This window comes from Nyctereutes procyonoides, unplaced genomic scaffold, assembly GCF_905146905.1.
Source record: "Nyctereutes procyonoides isolate TBG_1078 unplaced genomic scaffold, NYPRO_anot_genome, whole genome shotgun sequence".
NCBI lineage: Eukaryota > Metazoa > Chordata > Mammalia > Carnivora > Canidae > Nyctereutes > Nyctereutes procyonoides.
The window spans coordinates 32,373,837-32,393,213 of NW_026575131.1; the positions used below are offsets into that span (position 1 = coordinate 32,373,837).

Here is a 19,377-nt window from a genome sequence, read left to right on the forward strand (position 1 = left end):
GTCTATTTCCTTGCCTATAAAATGGGACATTAACTTTAATTCACAAAGTTTTCAAGGATTAGAGTTAATGTAGAAAACTGGCTCATTGGGCCAACTGGCTGACTCAGCTGGTTGAGCATGTGACTCTCAGATCTCAGGGCTCTAAGTTTAAGCTCCACATTGGGTGTAGAGATTACTTAAAAATAAAATCTTTTTTTTTTTTTTAAGATTTTATTTATTTATTCATGAGAGACACGAGAGAGAGAGAGAAGCAGAGACACAAGCAGGCTCCATGCAGGGAGCCGGATGTGGGACCCGATCCCGGGACTCCCGGATCACGCCCTGGGCCGAAGGCAGGCGCTCAACTGCTGAGCCACCCAGGGATCCCCTAAAAATAAAATCTTAAATAAAAAAAGAAAATGGAGCATCTGGATGGCTCAGTCAGCTAAGTGTCCAACTATTGGTTTCAGAGTCAGCTCAGGTCATGATCTCAGGGTCACGAGATTGAGCCCTGCAATGGGCTCCATGCTTAGTGCAGAGTCTGTTAGATTTTTTAAGATCTTATTTTTAAGATTTTATTTATTTATTCATGAGAGACACACACAGAGAGAGGCAGAGACATAGGCAGAGAGAAGCATGCAGGGAGCCCGATGTGGGACTCGATCCCAGGTCTCCAGGATTATGCTCTAGGCCGAAGGCAGGTGCTCAACCGCTGAGCCACCCAAGTGTCCTGAGTCTGTTAGATTCTCTCTCCTTCTCCCTCTGCCCCTCCTCCTACTCGCACTCTCTAAAATAAGATCTTAAAGGGGGGGGGGGGGAGATTGGCTCACAGTGAAAAAATGGTAGCTACTAGTATTAATAATCGCAAAACATTTATGGACCTACACTTCAAGAGTGCTACTAGTTCCAGAGAAGGAGTTCTACAGGAAAAGGCAGTCTTGGTTTGAATCTGTAGTTTTTCAATATTGTATCAAAATTTTAGCTTCCATAGCCTTCCCCCTATAAATAAGTCTTCTTCTGGTGCACCTGAGCCCGCACAGCTGCCCACTCTGAAATTTATGAGAATGGCACTCTTGCTTCTCATATTGATTTTCATATTTTCTTCTCACCATCACCAATTGGAGTATGGTACAATGTTAAACAGTTTAAAAATACTATTTATAGACATCACTGCCCTCTAGTGACTAGGATGATTTTTTTCTAATAATCTGCTTAATTTATTCCTTTGTTGTTTTAAAAAAAAAAAACTCTAATTACTGATCCACCAGGAGGAAAAACCTTTTCCCAGGAAATGGGGGCTGATTCCACCAATGACACTTGATCTATCTTCCTGATAAAAGCACCCAGCTGTAATCAGAACCACCATGTAAAGCCAGAGAGCAGATGTTCTGTTATAGATTACCTTGTGTTGGCTATGCTGGGGATGACCACTCAGTATGAACACATTAAGTGCATTTCCTCTTCAGTACCCAACTTTTTTTGTGGATACGGATTGATTTTTTGATACCTCTTGGTTCTTAAGAACTTGGCCTCTACAGGGTTCCTTATACTTTTTATTTAAAATATCTTTACAATTGACATATGTATTATTTGTAAAGGGGAGAATCCAGTGTTTTCAAGGGAGAGAGAAAATAATCTAGATTAGTAAAATAGAAACTTCTCACTCAAACTCTATTTCAGGCTTAGATGGACCAACATCATGAAAATTAGTCTGTTATGTTTAATTGTGAGCCAGTTTGCTTTAACCTCAGGAAAACCTGTAACTTCATCCACAGGGGAGAACGGACGACAGCAGTTAACTACTTTACAGGTTGGACTTTGTGCTTAGCTATTTGTACCTAGCCTCTCCAACAATCCTGTGTGGTAGGTGTTGTCATCCCTGTTTCATACATGAGATTGAGAGTTTACATAGAATGAGTCCAAATGTGCATATAGCCCTTCTCCATGGAAAACCATGTAAAAGGCAAATGCCACTGAGGATGCAACAAGGTGCCATTGTGGTGTGAGCAGTAACAAATTACAATAAACTCTGAGCCAGAAACTGCTGAACAACAGGCTCTAAGAACACTGCCTGGTAGAAGGTAGGTGCTCAAGATGGCCTGGCTTCTGTGGTTGCTTTCAATAATTAACTGCTAGTTATAAATTCAGCGATGAACTTATTCTGCCCAGAAGCAGGTTTGTATTATCAAAATGCAGATCTAACTAGATGTGAAATCTGAAAATTAGAACCTTCAGCTAAATAACCTTCCTGGTATTTTTTTCAATTTTAAAAACCTAGACAGATGATGAATACACTCAAGTCTGTGTGAAGCTTAAAGCCAAATCAGACAGTGAACCTTTGTACACCCAGCTCCTTGCTTCCACCCCCGCCCTCAACGGGCTTTGAGGTCTACAAGGCATCCCCTGGTGAAAGGCAGCAATCCCTAACTTCCCCAGAGGCTCTTCACCAACAGTACACCACTGGCACTTGAACATGCATCTTTGACCACGTTTCAGGATTTGGGAGTTTCTGGGACCATAACTTTAACCCAGCCTTCCATAACCGTCTTCTTACTTTCTGTTACAAAACATGACACTGCAATAACAGCAACAAACCGCTTTAGCTTTTTTACCTCTGCAGAAGCTAAGACAACTTCTCCAACATATAAAGGGGCTGGAAAGCTAATTTCCTGTGAAAGTAATACACAGCCTGGCCCTGGCATTTTAGTTCCCAAGAGTGCTGAAATAAGTCCATTGACCAAAACTCCATGTACAATTCTCTTTCCAAACTTGGTGTGTTTTGCAAAATCTTCGTTTAAATGCAAAGGATTGACATCCCCCGTTAATTCTGAGAAGGCAGCCACGTCCCTCTGCGTGAAGGCCCTGCTGAGTTCAGCGCGGTCTCCCACTCGGACGTGCATCTGCTCAATACACTGCCTGCTCAGCACTGGCTGGCTCGGGCAGATGCTCCTCTGAAGCCCACCCCACCACAGACGATGGCGGGAAATTACTGGGAACATCTTCAGCACCATCAAATTTCAGCAGTTGGAGCTTTAGACTGCTTCAGTCTTCAAACATCATATTGTCACCAAAAAAGTGCTTTTGAGAGTGGCAGTGTATTTCTGAAATTGAAGACTTCTCAATCCAATACTAGTTCCCTACTATTACCAGATAAGGCGAGAAGAAATGGAGAAACCTGTAAGAGGAGGAAAAAAGTTAAGGAAATAAGGGGAGAAAACTGCACTGAAACACAGGGTACAGAGAAACATGCTTAGTTTTAAAGGGTAAGCAAAGCCGATGCAGTGACATTTTAAAGAGCATCCCTAGAGGTAGCCTTAGATACACAAGTGGCCATAATAAGTTCATAGTGTTCTAATATTTAAGGAGGCACTCGGCATTAAGCAACAAATGAAAAGTTAAGACCTTTCCACAAGAGTTCCAAGTTTCACCCCCAAACATGTCCCATTCAATCTAAGTGCTTTCTCTCACTTTTCCAGAACAACGTAGTCCTTATTCCTCCCCGCCGCCCCTAGTTGGATGTTAGCCATACTAGATTTTTGCAAGCACAAAAATGGGACATGAGCCCTGCTTTGGGCTCCATGCTCAGAGGAGTCTGCTTGAGATTCTTTCCCTCTCCCTCTCCCCTGCTCGCGACATGCGCTTGCAAACTCTCTCAAATAAATAAGTCTTAAGAAAAAGCAGTTTGATCCCTACTCAGCCTTGTTTGGAATATGTGAAGGAACGGTCTTTACCTGAATCACTCTGAAAGCACATTTCTTGCCTTTATAGGATCCCAATAGAGTCAAAGAGCTCCACAATTTGACAAGACCACTGTAGAGAGATCAAGAATGCATAAGGATTTGTCTGTGACATCTCCCCGGTATTTCTGTGATAGTCCAGATAGTTAAATTAGGTCCAGAAAACCTAATCTAAATGAGGAAACCTGAGTATATGTACTGCCAAAGTGAGCACTAAATGAGAAAACTTTATTTTTTTTAAAGATTTTATTTGTTCATGAGAGACACAGAAAGAGAGGCAGAGACACAGGCAGAGGGAGAAGCAGGCTCCTCACAGGGAGCCCAATGTGGGACTCGATCCCAGGACCCTGAGATCACGACCTGAGCTGAAGGCAGATGCTCAACCACTGAGCCACCCAGGTACCCTGAGAAAACTTTATGGAGCCTGCTTCTCCCTCTGCCTGTCTCTGCCTCTTTCTCTCTGTCTCTCATGAATAAATAAAATCTTAAATAAAATAAAATAAAATAAAATACACATTTTTGAGTTTGCACCCATGACCATCAATTGGGAAACACTACAGTTGTAAGCAAAGAGTTTTGCTCTGGATAGTTTAAGTTCCTGGTAGATAAATATTCATCCTTCCCAGTTTAAATTTCCAAAAGCTGCTCAGAACAAAACTCTTCTCATACTCAGAGAAGAGCAGTTTTGCTTTATTTCTCCATTGCCTCTGCCCTGTTGTACTACAAATGTGCCTGTGTCTGTCATACCTGCTAGATATCCTCAAGATGGCTGACAAGGTCTTCTCTTCATAGGTTAGGACGTCCAAAGGTAAGGCTGCAGCAACCTAAGTATGGAATAATACTATTAGCAGACCATTATTATCACTATTCTTTATTTTTAAAAATAATCTCTAGACCCAGCGTGGGGCCCAAACTCACAATCCTGAGATCAAGAGTCACATGCTGTACTGACTGAGCCAGCAGGGTGCCTCCTATCATCACTATTCTTAAAGTCTAATAACTAATCCTGTTAACTGCTTTTCTCCTCCAAAAAAGCAATATTTTATTAGTGGTGCTATAGTCCTGAGCCTGCTTATTTACAATTCCCCCTGTCTGGAATGTTCTTCCTATAGCTCTTCATACTGTTAATGACTCTTCACCTTTAAGTCATTTTTTAAGTTGTCCCATCCCTGGGGGCACCTGGCTGGCTCAGTTGTAGAGCATGAGACTTTTTGATCTCAGGGTTAAAAAATAGAAAGTTCCATTCCTGATCCCCAAGATTAAGCTCAATTGTTTGCTATGCTCCTTCACATTCAGGAACCATATACTTCCTCTCTTATAATACTCATCATTCTTGCCATTAATTGTTCAACAAGATTTCTTAAAGATTTTATTTATTTATGAGAGACAGAGATTGGCAGAGGGAGATGCAGGCTCCCCACAGAGCAGGGAACCCAACGTGGGACTTGATCCCAGGACCTTGAGATCACGACCTGAGCTGAAGGCAGACACTTGACTGAGCGATCCAGGTGCCCTCAACATGGTATTTTTTTTTAATATTTTATTTATTTATTCATGAGAGACACAGAGAGAGAAAGAGGCAGAGACACAGGCAGAGGGAGAAGCAGGCTTCATGCAGGAAGCCTGACATGGGACTCGATCCTGGGTCTCCAGGATCAGGCCCTGGACTGAAGGCAGTGCTAAACCGCTGAGCCACCCAGGCTGCCCCTCAACATAGTATTCTACTAAAATAATCAAGACCATTCATCTATGAGGCAGAGCCCCTGCCTGTTTACAGCCACATCCTCAGGAACCAGGTTTTATACCTGACATAGAGAAGGTACATGCTATTTTCTTAAACTTTCTATTTTTAAAAATCAGAGTCTCAAGAGGTTGCAAAGAAATTTATGGGAAGGTTCTACGCACCCTTCAGAAGCCTCCCCTAGTAAGATAATATCAAACCTCAAACCTAAAATTGATAAACCAGAGTTCATTCAGATTTTACCAGTTATACATGCACTCAATGTTTGCTGGTGCATTTGTGTGTGTGCACGCGTAGTTCTATGCAATTCTACCACATAGGGAGTTTCATGCAACCACCACCACAATCAAGATAAAGAATTATACCATCACCACACGGCTCTCTCCTTCTGTGTGTTTATACTCACACCCACTCCTCCCCAATCTCTAACCACGGATCTTTCTCCAGATTATAGAATTATGTTATTTCAGGTGCACTATACAAATGGTATCCTTCAGAATGTTACCTTTGGGGACTAACTTTTTCACTTAGCATAATTCTCTGGAGATGGTTATTATGTGTATCTATAGTTTGTTCCTTTTTATTATTGAGTATATTCTACTGTATGAATAGATCATGAATGTTCTTTATTTACTCACTGTAGGACATACGGCTTATTTCTTTTGGGCTCTTACAAATAAAGCTGCTAGGGGATCCCTGAGTGGCTCAGCGGTTTAGCGCCTGCCTTTGGCCCAGGGTGCAATCCCGCGTTGGGCTCCCGGCATGGAGCCTGCTTCTCCCTCCTGTGCCTCTGCTTCTCTCTCTCTAGGTCTATCATGAATAAATAAATAAATCTTTAAAACAAAACAAAACAAAACAACAAATAAAGCTGCTATGAACACTCATATACAAGTTTTGTTGAACCTAAGTTTCCGCTTCTTTGGGACAAATGCCCAGGTGGGTAACTGCTGGGTATTAACAGTAGATGCATGTCTAGTTGTTTTTAGAAACTGTCAAATGCTGTTCCAAAGTGGCTGTGCCATTTTACATTCCACTAGTGATCCAGTTTCTTTGCATCCTTACCAGCATTTAGTGTTATCGTTATTATTTTAATTTCAGTTGTCCTGCTAGATGTGTAGTGCTAGTTCACTGTGTTTTTATTTTTTATTTGCTCGTTTTTTAAAGATTTTATTTTTAAGTAATTTTGACATCCAATGTGGGGCTCAAACTCACAACCCAAGAGATCAAGGGACCAAGAGTCACATGATCCACCAACCAGCCAGCCAGGAGCCCCCTCATTGTGTTTTGCTGTTGTTGTGATTGTTGTCTGAACCTCAGTGTTTTTAATGTGCATTTCTCTAATGGCTAATAATGTTGAATATCTTTTCATTCACATGCTTCTTTGCCAACAGAACATCCTTTTAGTGAAATGTCTATTTGTGCCTTTTACTCATTTTCTAACTGGAACGTTTTGGTTTTTTTACAATTGAGTTTTGAGCATTCTTTTTATATTTTAGATATGCAGTTTGCAACTAGTTTTCCCAATTGTAATCTGGATTTTCATTCTCTTAACTGAGCCTGTTGTGGAGTATGTGTTTAATGTGATGCTTACCAGATTTTGATTTGATAAAACATACGAATCAGGAAATAATTTCCTGATTTGATAAAACGTATGAGTCAGGAAATAATTTCCTGAATCATCTATCTTTGTTCCCTCCTAAAATTCTACTTATTTTCAAGTAAATGCTAAAACAGGACTCCTCAATGTGCTGATATGCAACAAAATAAGAGGCTGTATCACAATGTAAATCAACAATATTTAGTTCAGCTTAGTTTTTTTTTTAAGATTTTATTTATTCGTCAGGCTCTCTGCATGGAGCCTGCTTCTCCCTCTGCCTGCGTCTCTGCCTCTCATTCTCTCTCTGTGTCTCTCATGAATAAATAAATAAAATCCCGGGTCTCCAGGATCACGCCCTGGGCTGAAGGCAGCACTAAACCGCTGAGCCACTCGGCTGCCCAGCTTAATTTTTTTTTTTAAGTTTATTTACTTATTCTTTTTTAGTACACCAATGTGGGGCTCAAACTCACAACCCTGAGATCAACAGCTACATGCGCTTCTGATAATTCAGCTCGATTTTTGCGTAAGGAGAATTTCTAAGCAAAGTGGTGTGCTGATTCTGGTGAGAGTCACAAATCTTCACAATAGACAACAAACTGTTTGCATAGGGGGCCAGGGTAGTTCAGTCAGTTAAGTGCCCGACTCTTAATTTCTAGCCGTGATCTTGGAGTCATGAGATCAAGCCCCACACTGGGCTCCACACTCAGCATGGGGTCTGCTTTGGGTTCTCTCTCCCCTTCTCCCTCTGCCCTGCTACCCACCCCCTTCTCATACACTCTCTCTTCCTAAATAAATAAGTAAAATCTTAAAAACAAAACCAGACCAAAGAACTGCCTGCAGGTTGGTAGTCCGGACCATACTGTGAGTAGACCTACACTAAAACATCTGTGTAACAAGTTCCTGGTCAAATAGAAGGCATATCAGAACAAATCTACTCAGAATTCATTATTTCTGAAAGTCTGCTCTGGCAATTTCAAATATGGTTTTAAAACAATTACTTGGAAAGGCACATTGTTTTAGTACTTCCTTTTTTTTTTTTTTTTTTTTTAAAGATTTTATTTATTTGAAAGATAGCCCAGCAGGGGGAATGACAGGCAGAGCGAGAAGCAGGTTCTCCGCTGAGCAAGGAGCCCAACTTGGGGCTCAATCCCAGGACCCTGGGATCACAACCTGAGCTGAAGCAGACGCCCAAACAACTGAACCACCCAGGCACCCCTGTTTTAGTATTTCTTAGAAAGATCTTAGGAGTGGCCAATCTATCAATGGTTCATACCTCCCCAAACAGGTCCTTTAAGGCTGAAATAAGCAGCTGTTTGAACTGTGCAACATTCAATCCAACCCCATGATCTTGAAATTCTCTGTAAAAACATTAAAAAGAAAAAAAAATTATTAAATTTCATACTATTCAGATTCATGAAAAGTAATCGAAAATAGAATTCAGGAGACTGAACTTACAGGCAGACTTTCATATAGTGGTGCTCAGAGGGATTTCTGTAAACTATTCTTTCATATGTGGTGGCTGGAGCTGGCATCTTGTCCAAAGCTGACCACATCTAGAAATTGTCAAGAGGGCTAGAAATTAGCAAAGTACAGCCTATTTTTTACTGATTTTTTAAATGAGAAATTGACCCATTTGGAATTTTTTAAAAGTAAGCTCTGTACCCAGTATGCAGCTTCAGCTCACAACCCTGAGATCAAATGTGCATGCTCTACCAACTGAGCCAGCCAGGAAACACAACCCAATTGATTTTTTCTTTTAAGTTGATTTATTTAAGTAATCTCTGCACCCAACATGGGGCTCGAACTCATGACTCTGACATCAAGAGTCACATGTTCCTTGGACTGAATCAGTTGCCCCTTGTTTTTATTTTTTTTACCCATTTGGTTGTTGTTGTTTTTTTTTTTTTTTAAGATTTTTACTTATATATTCATGAGAGACACAGAGAGAGATGCAGAGACATAGGCAGAGGGAGAAGCAGGTTCACTGCAGGGAGCCTGATGTGGGACTCCATCCCTGGATCACACCCTGAGCCAAAGGCAGATGCTCAACTGCTGAGCCACCCAGGTGTCCCTTGACCCATTTGGTTTTTATTTTTTATTTTTATTTTTTATTTATTTATTTTTTCCCCATTTGGTTTTTATTTTATTTTATTTTATTTTTATTTATTTATGATAGTCACAGAGAGAGAGAGAGAGAGAGAGAGAGAGAGAGAGAGAGAGAGGCAGAGACACAGGCAGAGGGAGAAGCAGGCTCCATGCACCGGGAGCCCAACATGGGATTCGATCCCGGGTCTCCAGGATCGTGCCCTGGGCCAAAGGCAGGCGCTAAACCGCTGCGCCACCCAGGGATCCTCCATTTGGTTTTTAAAAGAACTTCTAGTACAGTAAATCATCTAATTCTGGTCAAATCAATTTTTTTAAAAAATATTTTATTTATCCATTCATGAGAGAGAGAGAGAGAGAGAGAGAGAGAGAGAGGCAGGCAGAGACACAGGCAGAGGGAGAAGCAGGCCCCAGGAGGAAGCCCGACGCGGGACTTGATCCTAGGTCTCCAGGATCACACCCTGGGCGGAAGGCAGTGCTAAACTGCTGAGCCACCCAGGGATCCCCCCGGTCAAATCAAATTTACCCATACAGACACAATGAAAGTTTCTAAATTTTATATATGCCAGACTGTTGTACTCTTAAATTCTAATAACATAATCCCAATAAACATTTTTCCTAAGTACCCGGCTCTTTGCTAATAAACAATTCACATGCCTTAAAGGGTCTTAAATCTTCAAAATGATCCCATGAAGTAAAGGCTGTATTCCCACTCCCCGCCTCCTTTTTGAAGGCAGTGAGGCATGGCAAAGGAATACTTGCCCAAGAGCATACAGATTCTAGCCACTCCTAAGCCCCTTCAAAATCACTCTGCTATGCCTCCTAATACAAAAAAAAAAAAAAAGCATAGTTATAAAATCCAGGATCTTATTTATTGTCAACACAGACCATGAACAAATGAATGAGAGGTGGTAGTTCTGCTATGCCATCCCATGCCTGTTCTCTGTCTGAAGGCCAGGTCTACATAGAGCTGTTTGGTAGCCCCCCCAAAAGACTGAGCAAGGGGTTTGAGAAGAGGAATTCCTAGAATGGGTGCTCATTGCCATTTCCTTTTTTTTTTTTCTTTCCCAGATCTTATTTATTCATGAGAGACAGAGAACACAAGCAGTGGCAGAGGGAGAGGGAGAAGCAGGCTCCTCCACGGAGCAGGGAGCCTGATGTGGGGCTCAATCCCAGGACCCTAGGATCACGACCTGAGCACAAGGTGGACACTTAATGGACTGAGCCACCCAGGTGCCTTCAATGTCATTTCTAGTAGAGCTAGATCTTTCAAGAATTCAGAATATGCTGATCCCCCTGTGGAGAATCCCCGTCATTGGCTCCACTACTACCTCACTCTCTCTCTGGAGAGCCCCTACTCATCCTTTGAATTTTAGCTTATAGTGCACCTCTTCTAAGAATTTCACCTGCTCAAGAAAGCCTTCTTTCTGACTCCTTGTTCTAAGTTAGATTCCCTTGTTATGCAATCTCTTAATATTGTCTATTTGTTCTATATCTGGTTGCTCACTAAAGCAACCAGGAAATTGAGGTCCAACCAGGGAAAGGGACCTAGCCAAGGTCAGAGTTGTAAACCAGCATTTACAAAACCTCTGCATCAGGCCCAGTTCCAACCACTCCTAGATGATATCCTCAGAGAAAATGAAAAGTCAGAGTCGGGCAGCCCTGGTGGCCCAGTGGTTTAGCGCCGTCGCCGTCGGCCCAGGGCATGATCCTTGAGTCCCAGGATCAAGTCCCACGTCAGGCTCCCTGCATGGAGCCTGCACCTCTCTCTATGTCGCTCATAGCGACATGGATAAAAAATATCTAAAAAAAAAAAAAAGTCAGGGTCAAGGAGCTACATCCAAGCATCCACTTAAAAACATGAACAGTAAAAAAACAAACAAACAAACAAAAACAAACAAAAAAACCCACCACGAACAGTTACTGTGTCTGGCAGAGAGTAGGCATCCAGTAACACCTACTGAATGGTGAGAAGTACTAAGCCTATATGTTCAAGGGTATCTTTGGTCTCAAGACTGCAGAAATAAGCACCTGATGATTCTTTTCCAATCATTAGAGCCCTTCCTGACTAGAAGGGTGGGGAGAACAGGACGCTCCATCACTTCATCCATTGTCTGGCACAGGATAGGTGTTTTTTTTTTTTTTAAGATTTACAGTCAGCCTTGGTGGAGTTGGCTGCCTGAGGTAAGAGACTGAGATTGGGCCTGGGGCTCAGGATGCCAGTAACAATCAAGACTTGTGGTGTATCCTGGAAATGGATGGTCACAATGGTTCCCCAGCAGCGTTAAGGTACTTAATGCCAAAGGACTGTACACTTAAAAAAAAAAAAGTCTTTTTTAAAAATATTTTATTTAGGGATCCCTAGGTGGCTCAGTGGTGTAGCACTTGCCTTTGGCCCAGGACCTGATCCTGGAGTCCCGGGAACGATTCTGGTGGCCGGCTCCTGGCGTGGAGCCTGCTTCTCCTCTGCCTGTGTCTCTGCCTCTCTCTGTGTGTGTGTCTATCATGAATAAATAAATGTAAAAAAAAAGATTTTATTTATCTATTCGTGACACAGAGACAGAGACACTGGCAGAGGGAGAAGCAGGCTCCCTGCGAGGAGCCTGATGCAGGACTGTATCCCAGGACCCTGGGGTCACCATCTGAGCCAAAGGCAGACGCTCAATCACTGAGCAACCCAGGCGTCCCTAAAACGGTAAATCTTTCCTTAATGCATACTTCACAAAAAATAAATAAATAAATAAAATAAAAGACTTAAGGAACACGTGTTTACCGAGCAGTCACCTCCAGGTCCGCCGGAGGCCCAGACGCAGAGACAGTATCGCTCCCTGCAGGCCGTCCTGGGGTTAGAGGACCGCTGAGGGCTCTGCGCACAGCCCGGCAAATCTGCCAAGGCTCACAGCCGCGAAAGCACTGCCACAGCTCGGGTCACCGTCCCCGTAACGGCTGCGGGGATGCCCGTTAAGTGACCCATTGGTAGTGCAGAGCCCCTGCTTCCGCCTCCTCCCACCAGCCTCCCTCCGCCCCCATCTAGTCGCTACAGCCGCTACAGTCGAGGGAACCAGTTACAACCTAGTCAAGCCCGGGCCGTTCCTCTGCTCAAAAACCTTGCAATGGGGGCAGCCCGGGGGGCTCAGCGGTTGAGCATCTGCCTGCAGCCCAGGGCGTGATCCTGGAGTCCCGGGATCGAGTCCCACGTCGGGCTCCCTGCACGGAGCCTGCTTCTGCCTCTGCCTGTGTCTCTGCCTCTCTCTCATGAATATAAATAAATAAATAAATAAATTAATTAATTAATTAATTAATAAAGACTTTGCAACGGTCCTTCTAACTCAGAGTAAACCCCGAGGCCCTCGGGCCCTGCAGGGCTCTCCGCACAGCTGAGCGCCCCCTCCCGCCTCCGCGCTGCTCCCGGCCCGGCCTCTCCGCTGCTGGGATCACTCTTGGGGGGCGGGGCGGGGGGACGCAGGGCCCCCCGCCTCCTCCCCGCGGCGCGGTCGGGCGGCCCTCGTGCCCGGTTCTAGCCCTTCCCCCCAGCACCTACCACCCTGTGACACAACCCCGCGGCTCCCTCACTCCCGGTCCGTACCCCGCCCCCGCCCCCGCCCCCGCCCGTCCACTCCTGCAGCACACGCGGATCCGTCTCGCTCACTACGGCTTCCCAGGAACCTACAAGCGCACCGCACGGTACACACTCAATATTATATAAAAGTTTGGGGCCAAATTCATCATTAAAAAAAAAAAAAAAAGCTCAGTCCCCTACTGTTGGGCTCTTCAGTGGTTTTCAACCTGTGTCGGCTAACGCTCGCCATTCATGTAGCGCCCACCTGGCGCCGGGCGCATGCGCTCTGCACACCCGTCGCAGCCACCTCCTGCTGCCGAGACCCCGTGGGGCAGGTGCCCGCGGACACGACCCCGCCAGCGACCCGCGCGCGGCGTCCTGGGCGGCGGACAGGTGCCTCCGCTGGCCGCGCGCCGCCCGCCGTCAGGCTCACCTTGCGCATGCGCACCTGGCGCGCACGGCCGCGCGTCACCGGCGTGGCCGACTGAGCTCACGCCCGACCAAAAGCCGCCCTGCTATGGGCTTCCGCGTCCCCACTTGTCGGTCGGACTGACCTGGCGCCTCCTGACTTCTACTCGCTGCAACGATCCGCCAAAGCTTGGAGCAACTCCGCAGACGCCAGACCGCAGACCCAAGAAACTCCGGGGATATTTATGTTCGGCTCCTGTCTGTTGTTTTTTTTGGGTGGGGGGGGCCTCCCCTCCCGGAAGCGTGACGGGTAGGCGCGGATATGACGTCACCGCGCGGCGTCCTCCTAAGAACGTGGGCGTGAATCCCCATCGGGAGCTGAGACTGGCCGAGCTCAGTGCCCCCTGGTGTCCACTCCAGGGATAGCTCCATGAGCAAATGTGAGCGCGGGGGTGGGGACTCCTGGAGCTCGCTTCATGGCCCATCCATCCATCCATCCATCCATCCATCCATCCGTTCATTCAGCTTTATATGTAGCATCTCTTCTGCTGAGCATCTTCTGTCAAGCGTCCCAAGGACCGCAGCCACTCTTAATGTCCCTTGTGGCTCCCAGCACAAAGCAGGTCATCTGTCTGGCTTGACATAAGATCCAGATGGTCAATATAATCAAATGTAAGCCAGGTTTCCTTCATGCATTTATTCATGCTGAGCCCCTATTATGTGCTAGGTACTGGGAGCTCAGTGGAGAACAAGAAGACGGGGCCCTGTATTCGTGAAAGATAGTATTTGCATAGAATGATGATGATGATGATGATGATGATAAGAGCAGCTATAGAGGCCGAGAAAATCAAGGCCATTCCACCTCAAGTTTAGCGTTAGCACAAGTACGGCCATCTCAGGCCCCTGTGAATAAGAGCTGAACTTTACAGGAAAAAAACGCAGAACACCCTTGACAGAAAGTCCCATATCAGAATGAAAACAAAGCTTGAGAAATTCCTCCACCCCTTCTGGAAATCCCCTAGACCAGCCCATAAAAACCCAGCTGGAACCCCCCTCGGGGTCCAAGTCTCTGCTCTGCTGTGTCAGGTACGCTTGGACCCAAGCTCGAGCTTGCTAATAAACCCTCATGTACTTGCATCGGTGTTGGCTCCTTGGTGGTTTCTTGGATTCGCAATCTTGGGCACAACACAGCTAATACTGATCAAGTACTTTCTTTGGGCCAGGCACTATGAAAAAAAAAAAAAAGCTTTTCATATGTCGTCTCATGCAACCCTGCACAATCCCAAGGTGGCTATTACTACGATCATGCCCATTTTACAGAGGTGGAGACTGAGGCACAAGAAGCTGTTACTTGCCCAAGGTCCCAGTTGTCAGTGGTGGAGCAGGCAGTCTGACTCTAGATGGTGCTCCCCATACCGCACCATACTGTTGCGTGGCATGAGTCAGGGGTGTGTGCGGGAGAGGAGCTGGAGCTGCCAAAAGTGCGTGGAAGCCCCATGAGGATGGAGCCCTGTCTGTTGGCTCACCATTGTATTCCAGTGCCTGGCACTCACCACGTGTCTAGGGAATGCAGCAGTTCATAGATGCACGTGCTGACTGGGCCTGGGTTGGGGGCAGAGCGCTGCCCCGAGCAGGTAAGCATGAGCCCGAGTCAGCTGGGACCTTCTCTCTTGGGTCTTTTCTCAAAATTCCACTTTCCTGAAGAGTCCTTGGCTATAGTCGTGTTGTGCGGTCCTGCGACTCTGCTTCCCTTCCTTCCCTCCTCGGGGGAGACAGGACTTGTTCCAGATTGGGGGAGAGGAAGGGGAAATCAGCACAGACCCCACAGACAGTGGCATTTTTTTTTCTTAAAAGAGGTTGGGTTAAAAAAAAAAAAAGAGGTTGGGTTTTAGAAACTGCCAAAACTGTGCTCGCTTCGGCAGCACATATACTAGAAACTGCCAAAGCTCACTTCAGATACATCCTCCTCATCTGTCACATGAGAAATTAGTAGGACCTACCTCAGTGTTGTGAGGGCAAAATAGTTGGTGTAAAGTCTCTGGCTCAGGAAACACTCTGAGATGGGAGAGGGTCCCCCAAAACCAGCCACCTGGCAAACCCATCCTGCAGCCCAGTAAAACCAGAGCGGCTCATGTATTTTAGACTTCAAAGAACTTGGATAATTTTTCGCTTTGCTGCACCAAACCCTGAAAATGAAGTGCCTTCCAAGCTGCCTGAATTTTCTCAGTGCTGCCTCATTAATTTGGAGTTTAGAATAAAAGAGAGAGCTTTGAGTGATAAAGACATGAGCTGCTCTTCTTTTGTTTTCCGGTTAAATTGTATTTATTTTCTGGGGATTCCTGGGTGGCTCAGCGGTTTAGCGCCTGCCTTTGGCCCAGGGCTTGATCCTGGGGTCCTGGAATCGAGTCCCATGTCAGGCTCCCTGCATGGAGCCTGCTTCTCCCTCTGCCTGTGTCTCTGCCTCTCTCTCTCTCTCTCTCTCTGTGTGTCTCTCATGAATAAATAAATAAAATCTTCAAAAATTTTGTATTTATTTTCTTAATGGAGACTGTTGGCATATGGCATACATTTCAAATAGTATAAACGGACAAGCAATGAAAAGTAAGTCTCCCTCCCACCCCTCACCCAGGCAGCCTTTCTCCCCAGGGGCACCCACTGATTCAACTTTGTTAAGTTGTCCTTCCAGAGATAAGGTAGGGGATGCTTTCGCTTATTCTTTCCCCCCCAAAGATTTTATTCATTTATTCATGAGAGAGGCAGAGACACAGGCAGAAGGAGAAGCAGGCTCCCTGCGGGGAGCCTGATGCAGGACTCAATCCTGGGACCCTAAGTCAGGACCTGAGCCAAAGGCAGTCGCTCAACCACTGAGCCACCCGGGTGTCTGCCCCTTCTTCACAATATATCTTAACATCACTGCAAATCATAACACACGAGCCTGCCTCTGTCTTTTTAAAAGTTGCCCGGGATTGCACTGGTGGAGTCATTTGGCTCAAGATGTCCATTCCCGACGCTGTGTTTCTCACACTTCTGAGTGAAGTTGTTGGGGGCAGACCTGAGAGTATTTTAATGTTCCTGGAAGAAATGGCAGCCCAGAAAAGAGCTGAGCCCATGCTTCCTCCCCCTGCTGTGCTCAGCTTTCCCCCTCCCTGCCTTGTGAACTGGTGCCAAAGGGCTTTTGCTAAAACCAAGGTGCTTTTACAACTTCAGAAAGAACAGGCAAGAGAGAGGCCCCAGGAGGATTACAGCCACAAATCTCCATCAGACTCACGGGAATCCTATGCACTCACGTCAGCAGATTGAGAAGGTAGGACAAAGGGAGTGAAAATGACCAGAAGCTCAAAGCTATGGAATGACAGCTGTTGTTTCCATTTAGGGAGACTTGCCAATTGCCAGATAGGTTGCTCACATTGTCCCATTTACCCTGCAATGTCACATTATTGCCTTTCACAGATGAAAAAAAAAAAAGAGTTGAGAGAGGATAAGTCATTTGTCTAAGGTGGAAAGAAGCCCCAGACCCCATGGGATGACGAGGCTGGAAGTTGCTCTTGGAGGCAACCCAGAGCATCATCTCCAAGCAGGAAACTGAAAAAGCAGGCATGTTTTTTGAGTCCCCAGAGGCCAAGCATGAGACAGAGATCCTTGTGGAAGTAATTTATTGGGGACAGCTCTCATGGAGGAGGAGGAAAGCAGGATAGGCAGAGAAAGAAGCTAAGCAAAGTTGGGGGTTCAACTGACACCCGGCCTCAGGCTGATCCCACACGGAACCCTGGAGCATAAACGATACCAGCAAGCTTCCAGCCTTGGACGTAAGGCGGCCAAGCCTTCATCATACTCCTCCCCAGTCATTGACTGCCAACTGTAGGGTTGCCAGATTTAGCAAATAAAGGTACAGTTGCCCACTTAAATTTGAATTTCAGATAAACAACGAATGGCATATCCTTCTGCTAAGAGAGTATTCGTTGTCTGAAATTAAATTTAGCTAGGCATCCTGTATTCTGTCTGGCAACCCCAGGAGGTGAGAGCAAGAGGATAGGGTGCAACCTCTCAGGCATCTCCTGTTGTGAGGGCAGGTGTGTTTCCTCAGCAGCAAGTACTCACAGTAGGTGGGGCGAGGGTGGGCAGCTGTCAGTAAAGGGGATCTGGGAAGGACATTGGCAGCAGGGGGGCAGCTCATTAGTCAATGGTAAAAAAAAAAAAAGACCAGAGCTCCTGCCCAGACTGTCAAGTGCACACCATCCCCAGCATCCAGGGCAGTCGCAGAATCCCGGGCCCCATCCCTGGCTGCTTTCTGAGCATGTTGTTGCTCCTTCCCAGTCAGCCGCCTGCTTGTGTTGGGGCTGGAGCAGAAGCCAGACTATTTAATTTTGTTTCATCCAGCATTTCTGAAAGGTATTTAAATGACGGAGGAAGCTTTTCTTTCAAGTGACCTTAGAAACTTCTCCCCTAAAAAAAGCCTCAAGGACCCTAGGAAGGGAGAATCTGGGGAGAAGATAACCACCCTGTAATTAAGTAGCCTGTTTCTGGAGGGGCCCAAGAATTTCTTAAAATTCAGAGATCCTTTCTGAGGGATTCAGCAAAGATTCTTCTACAAAGAAGTCCACCCTCTCTGTATCCCCCCCTTTCTCTGGGGGCCTCTGCATCTCCATTATAGGAACCTGGGGAATAGTGGCTTCTGATCTGTAAGAGGCCCAAGACATAGAGGTATGTGAAAAGAGTGAGCAGGGGATGCGGGGTGGGCACCAGTAATGTCCAGCATGACCCCATTTATGTAAAAACAAACAAAATATCAATAAACCAGCTGTAGGGGCCTCTCCGTTTATACATATGTATATATAAGTGTATTTTTTAAAACGTATTTTGTTTTATTTATGTATTTATTTTATTAAATATTTTATTTATTTACTCATGAGAGACAGAGAGAGGCAGAGACATAGCAGAGGGAGAAGCAGGCTCCTTGCGGGAAGCCTGATGCAGGACTCGATCCCAGGACCCCAGGATCACGCCCTGAGCCGAAGGCAGACGCTCAACTGCTGAGCCACCCAGGTGCCCTTGTTTGATTTGTTTTAAAGTGGTAAGGTATTATTTTTATAATTTAACAATTATTAAATCAAAATCAGGACTTGCCCCTAATAGTCACAAGAGTGAGCCATGGACCACACCCATCTATATGCCTCTCTTCCCACTTGGAAGAACAGACTCTTCCTTAAGATGCCCCCCAATCCCCCACCCCAAGGCAGGAGAGAGGAAACTGGGAATGGAGGCCTGCCATCCCTTATCTGCAATTCTGAAATCCAAGAAAAACATGGAAACCGAATCTTTCTTCATGTGGCAACCAACACTTAATCTGAACAGAGATGAAGCTTTTTATAGCTTTTGTCCCATTTACTGTGGATATTCATACATTGCACAGCAGAAATGTCAATGCATTTGATCATGTAAGGCAGCTCCAGACCCCACTTGGGGATGTTACATAATCTGTGGTGTACACACCATAATACCTTTCTAAAATGGGAAACTTTCTAAATTCAGAATCACATCTGGCTCTTTGAGGTTTGGTAAGGGGTTGTAGACCTATACTCATGTCAATAGTTGCCACGTTCTTGCCCCGAGGAATCCTTCCTTCTCCTCCCATCCCCTGCTGGACCTTGGAAACCCCTCAGGTGTCCCCTAAGTTTCCTAGTCATTGCCTGGAGGATATAGAGACCAAAGATCCAACAAGCCACGAAGGAAAGGTTCCTCTAGGAGCCAAGGGAGTGGAGCCTTCTGGTTACTGAAGGAGCCATCTGATATCCTCTCCCTGACTAGGTTAATGATGGTCACCCAAGACCCTCGTCCCGTCATAGGCACGGACAGGCAAACACAGGCCCACTTCCTGGTGACTTCCAGTCCAGAGCCCCAGGGCAGCAAGCACAGGACAGCTGGGCACCTGGCTCCAACCTCAGTGGGTAATTTGAGGACATCTCCACTGCTCCATCTGTGACCACTCCCACCCCCTCTTCTACTTTTTTGCCTCCTATCAGAGATGGAGGGATTGCATGAGCATCATCCAACTTTGGCAGGGGGCTCGGGGGAGTGGATGGAAGGAGGAGAGAGAAGTGGATGGTGAGAAAGCCCAGTCTGTATGGTTAAAGAAGTGGTGTTGGAAGACATACAAGATGAAGGATCAGAAGAGCAGAGCTCCCAACTGTCAGGGGAGGGTGTGTCTCTGTGCGCCTGTGTGCATGGTTGAAAGAGACAGACAGACGGATAGGAG

General features: G+C 45.8%; 2 protein-coding genes across 8 annotated transcripts; both read right to left on the reverse strand.

The window, feature by feature from the left end:
* Window positions 1–1,514: 1,514 nt before the first annotated feature.
* HTD2 (hydroxyacyl-thioester dehydratase type 2) lies at window positions 1,515–2,990 on the reverse strand. The gene has a single exon (XM_055344650.1). It carries the CDS (start codon window positions 2,988–2,990, stop codon window positions 2,472–2,474), a length of 519 nt encoding a protein of 172 aa, XP_055200625.1. The 3' UTR covers window positions 1,515–2,471.
* Window positions 2,991–3,024: 34 nt separating this feature from the next.
* Window positions 3,025–13,612, reverse strand: RPP14 (ribonuclease P/MRP subunit p14). Of its 7 annotated transcripts, XM_055344648.1 has the most exons (7): window positions 12,230–12,409; window positions 11,931–12,103; window positions 8,510–8,607; window positions 8,328–8,412; window positions 4,464–4,540; window positions 3,711–3,789; window positions 3,025–3,154 (listed from the first exon to the last, which is right to left on the reverse strand). In XM_055344648.1, exons 3-7 carry the CDS (start codon window positions 8,605–8,607, stop codon window positions 3,098–3,100), a joined length of 396 nt encoding a protein of 131 aa, XP_055200623.1. In that variant the 5' UTR covers window positions 11,931–12,103; window positions 12,230–12,409; the 3' UTR covers window positions 3,025–3,097. The 7 variants fall into 7 exon arrangements, 6 of the variants coding, with proteins under 6 accessions (XP_055200623.1, XP_055200618.1, XP_055200620.1 ...); XM_055344643.1 differs by lacking the exons at window positions 11,931–12,103; window positions 12,230–12,409 and adding an exon at window positions 13,271–13,426; XM_055344645.1 differs by lacking the exons at window positions 11,931–12,103; window positions 12,230–12,409 and adding an exon at window positions 13,150–13,172.
* Between the last annotated feature and the right edge of the window lie 5,765 nt (window positions 13,613–19,377).